The following is a 12195-nucleotide window of genomic DNA, read 5'->3' as shown; positions in this document are numbered from 1 at the left end:
TCCCTATTATCTGCTTCATTTCTAGGCATACTTAGCCCACACCTTCTGGATCACCTTATTGGATGCCTTTTATCAAAGCCTAGTCTGCTTCTTCGTGCCTTATTTTGTGAGTCTTTGTTCATTCAGTATATTTGTTATTAATGAATCAGTGATGCTTCTTTGTATTTTGCCACCAGTATCAGAATAAAGGAGGGCAGATTGCTCATATAATCAGGTCGATTATTAACTGACTAAATTATAATCACCCCCAAAAACTATGTTAGGTAATAGATTAAATTTAGATAGAAATACCTAGTTTGAGTCCTCTTAGGTCTCTTATTAAGCCTGTACTGCTTAAAAAATTTTGTTAGTGACTTGAAAAAAATTGGATGTATGGCTGTATAATTAGATTAGTCAAAAATTAGACAAGCTGGGTACAGTGGCTCACACCTGTAATCTCAGCACTTTGGGAGGCCAAAGCAGGTGAATTGCTTGAGCTGAGGAGTTTGAAACCAGCCTGGGCAACACAATGAGACCCCTACCTCTACAAAATATTTAAAAATTAGCTAAGCATGGTGGTGTGGACCTGTGGCCCCTGCTATTTTGGAGGCTGAGGCAGGAGGATCACTTGAGCCCAGGAGTTCTAGGCTGCGGTAAACTGTGATTGTGCCCCTGCACCCCAGCATAGACAGCAGAATGAGACCTTGTCTAAAAAATAATCAGAGAGGAAATGCCAGAATATGAAAGCTTTTATTAGTGAGTGCTGGGCTAATTCTACTCGAATGATATTCAGAGTATTAAATTTAAGATTACATAAGTAGTGTCTCTAAAACTCTGAAACCTATTTTACAGGTAAAGAATGGAAGAAATGTAACAAAGCAAATAATGTATAAAATTTAATTTTAAAACCTTTAGGCTAACACCAAGCACAAAGCAGCATTGCATAGCTGCTCACCCACATATACCCTCTCCTCAAGAAACCTGTTTGATTATGGATGATGTTAATAGAAGTACAGTATTAAGAATGAAAAATGATCATTTTTATGTTAACAATTTTTATTCTTTATTGAAATAAAATCATTTGAATTAGACTTGCTAGAGTTTTCTTGCTACACTGTACTTCAGGAGAAATATAAACAAGGCAATCTGAAGTGTATTCAGAAGAGAGCGAAGATGATGGTGAAACATGAGGAAGTTGTGTCATTAGAGGGATAGTTTAAGGACTTGAAGACATATAGGAAAGGAGGGTATATTTACCTAGGAAAGGTAGTCATAATAACTGTCTCAAAGATTTGTAGCTCTGTTAAGTAGAACAAATTTATCTATACCTTAAAAAGGTACAAGTGTGAGTAAAAGGTTCCAGGAGAATCAATTATGAATCAGAATAAAGAGGAATTCCAGTTGAAAAAAATTGAAGATTAGTTGCCCTCTCTGGAAGAGAGTCAGTCTCTTACTTGTGAAAATGTTCAAGGTTATTTCAAATGGCCAGATCACAGGGACATTGTAGAAGGGACTCAAGCCTTGGTTGAGCTGTAGATAAAGTGATGTTACCGATGCCAAGTGTGCATAACTCTCCAGGATCATCTAATATCCTCTCTTTGTAGATCTACCAGGACTCAGATATTGACATCTTCACATTTGGAAACCCCCTGAACACAGCTGCTCTGTTCATCATTCTCCTCCATCTGGTCATTGAAAGCAAGAGTTTGGTGAGTGGTCTTCTTGGTTCTGAAGTAACAAAGTATTTTATGCTTGGGGATATGACTTCTATTAGCAGTGACCCTAAAGATAAATGGTAATGAGAAGAGTAATGAATCTATGGGAGAAGGGTGATCATAGCTACTCTGGGTGATCACTGAATGCCGTTATGCTGAAGTTGATGTGTAGCTGGGGAAATTGGAAAACACCTGCCTGCTCCCTTTGGTAGTATTGGTGGTGTATGGTTCATGGAGACGTGAGACAGACTAGAGGGATACTTACCCTTCATTCTTCAAGACCAAGTTGATGGCTTTCAATGAAAATGAAAAAGCTGTATCATAATCTTGGTAAGGTGATTTTAGGGATGATTTTATTTCTTCCTCATAATTTAAAAAAAAAATCCCTTTTGGCTCTCCTTTGGGTAAAACCCTTCAGTAGTTTCCCATTGTACTTGGAATAAAATTTGAAAGCCCTAAGATGATGCAATGATGCCGTATTTCTCCAGTCTCATTTCCACATATTCATGGGCTGGAACTATCTTATCCCTCTTTCAGTTTCTTTAATAAATTGAGCTCATTATCACTACAACATCAGGACATTGGCACTTAACATATCTTTTGATGGAGGTATTTTTCATTCCCTTTTGTATCCCTGCATGTCATCCAGCTCAAATGTTATTTTAGATTTCATCAAAAATATAATTTCCCACAACAGCCCTTCCCTAACCACCCTGTCTTTGATACCATTCTCTTGCCTTTGCTCATAACTCTAATCATAATTTATAATTATTTATTTAGTTATGCGATTATCTGAGGCCAGGTGCAGTGACTCACACCTGCAATTCCAGAGCTTTGGGAGGCTGAGGTGGGAGGATCACATGAAGCCAAGAACACAGCTGATCAAGACCAGCCTGGGCAATATAGTGAGACCCTGTCTCTACAAAAATTAACAAAACCAACTGTGGTGGCACATGACAGCAGTCTCAGCTACTTGAGAGACTGAGGCAGGAGGATCACTTGAGTCCAACAGTTGGAGGCTGCAGTGTATGATCATGCCACTGTACTCCAGCTTGGGAAATTAGGATGGCAATGCTGGCCATCCTCACCAAGAAGGGGAGTGAAAGCTAGAGTCAAAGATAAACAGGCTGGGCACAGTGGCTCACACCTATAATCCCAGCACTTTGGGAGGCCGAGGCGGGTGGATCATGAGGTCAAGAGATCGAGACCATCCTGGTCAACAAGGTGAAACCCTGTCACTACTAAAAATACAAAAATTAGCTGGGCATGGTGGTGCATGCCTCTAGTCCCAGCTACTCGGGAGGCTGAGGCAGGAGAATTGCTTGAACCCAGGAGGCTGAGGTTGCGGTGAGCCGAAATTGTGCCATTGCACTCCAGTCTGGTAACAACAGCGAAACTCGGTCTCAAAAAAAAAAAAAAAAGATAAACAGTGACTACTGTTTAAAGGATGCATTGTTAGATAATTGTTTCTTATGCTGGAGCAGGCATGGCTAGAGATCCTGGCCCTGCAGGTCTCTTGTCAATAAAGAGTCAGCCATCCTGAAAGTATAAAACTCTTTCCCTTCATACTCTTATTCACCATCTCATTGCCACCTCCCACTTCCCTGTTGGTTTTTATCCAGTATTCCTTGACTTTCACTCCTTTGTATCAATTCACTTAAATATATAAACTCTATGAAGTCACTGTCTCACTTGCCAAAAGCATATTTTAAGAGAAAAAAAAAATTGGAGCAATATGGCTCAAATAGAAGGAAAGGCATTTGAGAAAGAAAAAAAAGGAATTATTGTTTTAAGGGCACAAATATCTTAATCCAGGAGTTAGCTAACGTTTTCCTAGTTGTTTGCACGTTTTATTTAAAAAGAAGCAGACTTTGTGACTCTTATGAAGACATCTGCCATGGGGAAATACCTTGCAAGATTAGGAGAGAAAAGGAGAAAATCTGATTTTATTTGAAAATTATAGCCTTAGAAAATAAAATAGATTAATAAAGGCAGCGTTTCCCTAAAAAGCATGATATGTGCCACCACTAGTACACACCATGATTTTAGGTAGTACTGCATACTGCACTAAATAACACTAAATACTACATAATGCGAAGGGAATTCTCTTTTCATACTTCTGATTATATCAGAGAGGTATCTCGTTTGATGCTATTATGTTTTATCATAGTAATTCTTGATCATTTCTCTTTATAACAGAGATTAATCAAATCCCAGACCCAGGACTTTGATAATGGAGAATGTTAGTATTATGGGATTGGTAGAACAACACTGCAATTGTTTTTGCACCAGCCTCATACATTTAAAGTAGGGATATACTTTTCTTTTTTGAATTTAAATTTCTTTTTTTTTATTTCTAAAAATGTTTGCAGGTATATAGTAGGTGTGTATATTTATGAGGTCCTTGAGATGTTTTGATGCAGGGATGCAATGTGAAATAAGAACATCATGGAGGATGGGGTATCCTTCCCTTCAAGCATTTATCCTTTGAGTTACAGAAAATCCAAATCGATTTTTTAAGTTATTTAAAAATATACAATTATTATTGACTATAGTCACCCATTGTGCTATCAAATAGTAGGTCTTAGTCATTCTATTTTTCTTTTGTACCATTAACCATCCCACCTCCCCCATACCTCCACTGCCCTTCCCAGCCTCTGATAACCATCCTTCTACCCTCCATGTCCACGAGTTCAATTGATTTGACTTTTAGATCCCACAACTAAGTGAGAACATGCGGCATTTGTCTTTCTGTGCCTGCCGTATTTCACTTAACATAATGACCTCTAGTTCCATCCATGTTGTTGTAAGTGATAGGATCTCATTCTTTATTATGGCTGAATAGTATTCCATTGTGTATATGTACCACCTTTTCTTTATCCATCCATCTGTTGATGAACACTTAGGTTGCTTCCAAATCTTGTCCATTGTAAACAGTGCTGCTTAGTGCAGCAAACATAGGAAGGAGTACAGGTGTCTCTTTGATATACTGATTTTACTGATTTCCTTTCTTTTGGGTGTACACTCAGCAGTGGGACTGCTGGATCATATGGTAGCTCAATTTTTAGTTTTCTGAGGAACCTCCAAACTGTTCTCCAGGGTTGTTGTACTAATTTAGATTCCCCCCAACAATGAACAAGGATTCCCTTTTTTCCACACCCTAACCAGTGTTTGTTATTGCCTGTCTTTTGGATACAAGTCATTTTAACTAGGGTAAGATATCTTATTGTACTTTTCTTTTTTTTTCTAGATAAAGTTACATAGTGAGCCAATGTAAAGAAAAATAGTATTGCAAGATATACATGAATATGAAATGAGCTAGGTATATATGAATATGAAAGTAGTTAGGCTGTGGTGTGACACACAAACATTTATTTCTTGCTCATATAAAGTTGGCTGATATTCTGGACAGCTCTAGAAGCAACTGTCCTCTGAGAGAACTTCTTGGTCAGTATGAAAGGAAAGGAGACAGTATGAAAAATTGCACACCAACCAGCTCTTACATGCTCCTAAGGTGAAAGCTATACATACCATCTGTACTCACATTTTATTGATCAAAGTGAGACATATGGCCGTGCCTAATTTCAAAGGAGTGTGGCAATGCAATCCCCCTGAACATTTACTCGGAGGGGAATAACAATAACGGTGAGCAACAGTACTGTCTAGCACCTATTTGAATGGCTTAAGTTTGAGGTTCACTGGGTTAAGGTATTACATTAATGAAGAAACAGACCAATAACTGACTATATGAAAAAAATTAAGGAGAAAATCCAGGCACCTCTTGGTGCATGGATAGTACAGAATAAACTAGTCAACAGAATTCCCTTTTGGTATTTGATTTGGTTTTACAGAATTCAAACAGTGATGTAACTTATTCACAAAAAATACTCCAATCTCCTTGATATCTTATATTTTGTTTGTTAAGATTTGTTACACCATTCATCCAAAGCTTAGATGTGCTGTCGCTTTAATGGAGCAGATTGGTCCAGGTGGCAATATCATATCAGTGAGAGAGCATTCATTTCCTCTGCTCTTCTTGTCTTACAGACTTGGATTCACATGCTGGTCATCATTGGTAGCATCCTGTCTTATTTTTTATTTGCCATAATTTTTGGAGCCATGTGTGTAACTTGCAACCCACCATCCAACCCCTACTGGATTATGCAGGAGCACATGCTGGATCCAGTATTCTATTTAGTTTGTATCCTCACAACGTGCATTGCTCTTCTGCCCAGGTATGGTGTTTATTTTACCGTTGAGGGAATAAATGGAATTATAGGCCAAGAATCCTTCAAGCAACTACTAAGAATGGTTGGCAGGCCACTCTGTTTAGTAGTGAGAAAGTCAATCTGTGTCCTTGTTAAAATATTGGTTTTAACTGTTTTATCAGAGAACAAAACTGACTTAAGCAAACCAAGAGATTGATGTATCTCTCATGAAAAAGTTTATCCGGTTGACAGTTCACAGGGATAGGGTAGCTTTGCTTCACAGGGTTTTCTAAGGACCTAAATCCTTCCCTCTATCTTTTCACTTTGCTGTCTCCCAAGGGTCAGGCCCTTGTTTGGGCCCATTTTGCGTTGCTACAATGATTTACAACAGGTAACTTATAAACAGAAATTAATTGGCTCACAGTTTTGGAGGCTGAAAAGTCTAAAGTCAAGGCACCAGAAGATTTGATGATTCTGATTCCAAGATGGCACCTTGAACACTGCACCTTCAGATTATGGAAGGGCAAAGAGGCAAAAGGGGGTCGGTAGAACTTGCCCTTTTATAATGGGATTAATCTCACTCATGATGGCTCAACCTCGTGACCTCTTAAAGGTCCTATCTCTTAATATTGTAAAAATGGCTGCTAAATTTCATCATGAGTTTTGGAGGGAGTAAACATTCCAACCATGGCAGTCCTCATCTGCATGACTGAAGATGACTCACCAGCTGATCCCCAACCCTGCTTGTCCCTGTATACAGGAATGGGAAAGTAGAGGGAAAGCAGCTTTGTTTTTGTATTTTTGTTTGTTTTTCTTGTAGTAGCATGAACCTATCTATGAATGTACATTGTAACTGAGTGCTAAAATCTCGGGGTTTCTAAAGGCAAGAAGGGGAGAATGTGTATTGAGGGACAAGTAGCAGTCTCTGCTACAATCTGTAAACACTGAACACTTTCAACTCTCCTGTCTTATCTGAGTTCATTTATCCCCCCGCCTCATTCTAGTTTAATCTGATTTATAGTATTGTATGGGATGGAAATGACTCCGAAGAATACATGGATTTTTAATATATAGATTTTTTGAACTCAGAATGCATCATCTTTGCAGTTTCACAAAATCTGCTTAGCTGGAAAGATTATAACAAATAATTGTTCTGCTTTTTTTAAACATAAATGAGTTTTAATGGTGAGTTCACATTATTCTTTTTTTTTTTTTTTTTTGAGACGGAGTTTCGCTCTTGTTACCCAGGCTGGAATGCAATGGCGCGATCTCGGCTCACCGCAACCTCCGCCTCCTGGGTTCAGGCAATTCTCCTGCCTCAGCCTCCTGAGTAGCTGGGATTACAGGCACGCGCCACCATGCCCAGCTAATTTTTTGTATTTTAGTAGAGACGGGGTTTCACCACGTTGACCAGGATGGTCTTGATCTCTTGACCTCGTTATCCACCCACCTCGGCCTCCCAAAGTGCTGGGATTACAGGCTTGAGCCACCGCGCCCAGCCCACATTATTCTATAATAGCATCAATAAACTGTGGCAAACAGGCCAAATTTGGCTACTGTCTGGTTTTGTAAATAAAGCTTTGTTAGAACATAGCCATAGTCACTTACTTACATATGATCTATGACTGCTTTTGCAATACGACAGCAGAATTGAATAGTTCCAACAAAGATTGTCTGACTTGCAATGCCTAAAACATTACTATCTGGCCCTTTACAGAAAAAGTTTGCCCGCTCTGATCTGTAACTGTATCATACGGCACAATGGATACAACCCTTTTTTTTTGCCGATGAATGTCTCTTCTAGAAATGCTTAAGAAAAGCCATCTGAGTTATTCAATGGTACCTTTACATAACAATATCACTGTGAAACTAAGATACTTCTATAATGCTCACTGCTATTGCCAGCTTCCAGATTAAAAACTGACCAGATGAACTTACAGAATTTCTGAAAAAAACAATTACTTTAAGGTTTTAGCTTTAAAAATTCTGGGCCTTAACAGTATTGTTCTAATATTATTGTGGTAAACTAAAATATGACTCCCTAAAAGATTTCCATGTCCTAATCCCTGTAACCTATAAATGTTATCTTATGTGGCAAGGAAAGTACTTTGCATGTTATTACATTATGTATCTTGAGAAGGAGAGATTATTCTGAATTATCCACGAGGGTCCTAAATGAAACCACAAGTGTCCTTATAAGAAAGAGCAGAGGGAGATTTGACACAGAAGGGAGAAGGCATTTTGATTAAGGGGTCTGGAATTCCTTAGCCACAAGCCAAGAAATGTCAGAAGCCACCAGAAGCTGGAAGAGGCAGGGAATAGATTGTCTTCTAGAGGTTCCAGAGGGAGCATGGCCCTTCCAATACCTTGATTTTGGCTCAGTGAAGCTAATTTTATAATTTTTTGCTTTGAGAATATTTAGAGAATAATTTTTGTTCTTCTAAGCTACCAAATTTATAATAACTTGTTATAGCAACCATAGGAAACTAATACAGATTTTGGTACCCAGAATAGTTTTCTGCTATAACAAATGCCTAAAACTGTGGAAGTGGCTTTGAAATTGGATAATGGGCAGAGGCAGGATGAATTTTGAGGCAAATAATAGAAAAATCCTCCTAGACTTCCGTATACAGATTCTTGGTAGAAATATTGACATTAAAGTTGTAACCAGTGATCTTGATAGCTACATTTACTTATTAGTTCCAATTTTTTTTTACATTTTCTACATATATAGTAATGCCATCAGCAAGTAATGACCAGTGTATTTCTTTCTTTCCAATACTTAGGCACTTGATTTTTCTTATTGACCTGGCTAGGAAAGCTTGTCTTGTTTCTGATCCCAGAAGGAAAGGTTTCCATATGTCCCTATTAGTTATGATGTTTTATGTAGAATTTTATTACTATACTATTGACCGGATTAAAGAAGTTCCATTCTATTCCCTGTTTCACATTTAAAAAATACATAAATTCGTGTATCCATTGAGATAAGATTTTCTTTTTTATACCGTTAGTGTAGTAAATTACATTAATTGCTTTTATAATATTAAAACAACCTTGCATTACTGAAAAATTAAGTTACTGCTGGTGAAGTTTCAGAAAAAAATGAAGAAGTCAGACAAAGCCTGTATCATCAGGCATAGAAAATATATATATCATCATACACAGAAGGTTGCTAGATATATGAATGCTCAAGTGCACTGATGAAGACTTGGAAGAAAGTGAGAAACATGCTTTGACAAGTTGAGGGAAGTAGATCTTTCAAATATTGGCAGAAAACTTAGCGGAATTGTGTTCTACAGTAATATGGAAAGCAGAATTTGTAAGCAATGAACTTGGATATTTGGCTGAGGAAGTTTCTAAGTAAAGTGTTGAAGGTATGTCCTGATTTACTCTTACTGCTTATAGTAAAATGTGAAAGGAAAGAGACTGAAGGGAAAACTTCTAAGCCACAAGGAACTTGGTTTAGGAAATTCTCAGTCTATCCAGATTGTAAAAGTTGCTAAAATTAGGAGATTGACTGTTAGAAGTATGCTCTGGAGAGAATTATGAGAGCATAGCTGGATTCTGCTAGTGCTGAAGAGATTAGGTATGTGATTCCTGGATCTCCCTAACCATTGCAGCAATAACCAGGAAAAGAGATGAGGTTATACAGGAAAGATCTGGGGTGGCTTCTCTTATCTAGTGGCATGAATCCCAATGACATACATAATAGAGTCACAAGATTTTTCTGAGAATGTTAAGCAGAAGAAATACAGCTTAGTCTAGGAAGGGACATGTTTGTGGTACCTTATTACATACAATAGCCATAGGAAACTAGTACAAATAGATAATATTTTTAACACTATGTGTCAACACTCTGCCTGTATTGTCTCATTTAACCTAACAAGCCTATGTAGCAACTATTTATATCTCTACTTTTATAGACTTTACTAATCTTTGTTTTTAATAAATGCTTATATGGTAATTACTGTTTTCTAATTGCTTTGCAAATGTTAATTTATTCAACATTGTTTTATCTCCATTTTATATTAGAGTTCAGTTACCCTCCCCCTTTATATCAGGAGCCAAGTGGCCACCAGATCCTTTTATTTTTTTAATTGGTTAGTATTTGGGGGGTTTCCGTAATGCATTTGAGGTGAATTTAATTTTGGTGATGTCCCTTGTCACCTAGGTTTGTATACAGAGTTCTTCAGGGATCCCTGTTTCCATCTCCAATTCTGAGAGCTAAGCACTTTGACAGACTAACTCCAGAGGAGAGGACTGAAGCTCTCAAGAAGTGGAGAGGTGCTGGAAAGATGAATCAAGTGACATCAAAGAATGCTAACCAATCAGCTGGCAAGTCAGGAAGAAGACCCATGCCTGAATCTTCTGCTGTATTTGCGATGAAGTCAGCAACTTCGTGTGCTTTTGAGCAAGGAAACTTATCTCTGTGTGAAACTGCTTTAGATCAAGGCTGCTCTGAAACTAAGGCCTTTGAGATGGCTGGACCCTCCAAAGGTTAAGAAAGCCAGATACCTTCCTTGGAAATACAAGTATTCTCTCAAGGTTGGAAGAGGGATTTTGAAAAGGTATCTCTCCAAGCAAGAATTTTCCATAAGGGACAAGGCTTGGAAACCTGACGTGATGATGATCATTATTGTATGTTTGTATATAGATTTGTAATAGAGGGCTAGAGTTTGACTTAGACAGAGTTTAAGAATTAAACAGAACCAAATGCTTTTATAAAACTTTTTGGATTTTGTAAAAGCATTTTCATTCTTTTAGAAATTCAAATATTTTCAAGGGGAATCATTTGAGATATATTTATTTTACTTGGAGATCTTATACTCTAGGGAAACCCTTTAAATGGGCAGGTTCTAGCCAGGCACAGTGGCTCACGCCTGTAATCCCAGTACTTTGGGAGGCTGAGGCAGGTGGATCACAATGTCAGGAGTTCAAGACCAGCCTTGCCAACTTGGTGAAACCCCGTCTCTAGTAAAAATACAAAAATTAGCTGGGCATGGTGGTGCACACCTGTAATCCCAGCTACTAGGGAGGCTGAGGCAGGAGAATTTCTTGAACCAGGACCCAGGAGGCAGAGGTTGCAATGAGCCGAGATCACGCCACTGCATTCCAGCCTGGGCTACAGAGTAAGACTCCATCTCAAAAAAAAAAAAGAAAAAGAAAAATATGGGCAGGTTCCAATCTGAATTTTTTCATCAAGGAAAAAGTAGTTTTTAGATGAATTGGTTAGGACTCAGAGGAAATATGGAAAAAGCGTTGTAGATGCTTTTTACAGGTAAAGTCCCAAGAGCCTTTTAAACAACAAGGTACCTAAAATAAGGTATACTTGTACTGCTTAAAATACAGTTAGTAACTATTAATAGCTTTTTATTTCCTATGGGAAGATGATTTTAGTCTTCTGACTGAAGATGTAGGCATACTTCTCTGCTCATTTCAGTGTTTTCCTGAGGCGGAGCCTTCACTGGAAAGGGAAAAGAGGGATTCTAGGGTTTCATCAGGGATCAGGAATGCATTCCTCTCTCAGCTTCCAGTCAGGAGAAGACCTTTTATGAGATCTGCTTCTGTATAGATGTTGTCAATTAGGAAACTGAAGCCATAGGTCAGGCAGACATCAGCTCTGCCTGTGGCCCATTGGGCAATTTCCTGTGTTCTAAAACTCACAATAGCCTAATTGAAGTGATACAATCAATTGCGAAACAATCTTCCAGAGACTTCTTGAAGGTTCATAGTTTTTTTACAATACCATGGGACTTTTCAGGTGTCGGAGCCTCTAAAATAAGAGATATAAACTGAAAATAATACAGGTTGTTCTCTGGAGGTTTCTATGAGATTCTTAGAAAAATTTGGTTTTAAAATACATTTGAGGACAGCAATGTCTACAGCAAGTTTACTGCTATTGCAAATCATGTATGCTGTCTTTAGTTGTAAGAAAGAAACTATACTAAGTAAGGACACATGCTGTTATAAGATCATATATTCCTATTGAAATCCTATCTCTATTTATTGTATTTGAAAGTTGTCAGCCACCAGTCATCTAGAATTTCCTTCCTGAGTCTCCATGCTCATATGTGATGTCTACATCAAGGTCTTCTTAATGACTCTTATTCTCAGGGTTTAGTTTTCTACCTTCTGCCAACTATTCTGGTCTGACATTTTTGTAGCTTTCTATTATTATTGCAAACAGTCTTTTACATAAGCTGATTTCTAGAACTTTCAAAATCTACATAGCTAATGGAAGTTACTTTCTGCTTTCTTATGACTTTTTTTTAAATAAACTGTTTCATAAATCA

At 37.9% G+C, this 12195-nt stretch overlaps 1 protein-coding gene across 4 annotated transcripts in view; it reads left to right on the top strand.

Moving 5' to 3' along the window:
* Positions 1-12195, top strand: part of ATP10D (ATPase phospholipid transporting 10D (putative)) — a 127357-nt gene extending 115162 nt beyond the window's left edge. For all 4 annotated transcript variants that reach the window (XM_035293748.3, XM_035293749.3, XM_035293747.3 and 1 more), the window contains 4 exons: positions 26-106; positions 1584-1688; positions 5742-5929; positions 10074-12195. In XM_035293748.3, the coding sequence (XP_035149639.3) occupies positions 26-106; positions 1584-1688; positions 5742-5929; positions 10074-10404 (705 nt within the window). In that variant the 3' untranslated portion in view covers positions 10405-12195. The remainder of the gene's footprint in view (positions 1-25; positions 107-1583; positions 1689-5741; positions 5930-10073) is intronic.

Source organism: Callithrix jacchus, chromosome 3 (assembly GCF_049354715.1).
Source record: "Callithrix jacchus isolate 240 chromosome 3, calJac240_pri, whole genome shotgun sequence".
NCBI lineage: Eukaryota > Metazoa > Chordata > Mammalia > Primates > Cebidae > Callithrix > Callithrix jacchus.
Note: the sequence above shows the minus strand (reverse complement) of the source record. Positions and strands in the feature narration are given on the sequence as shown.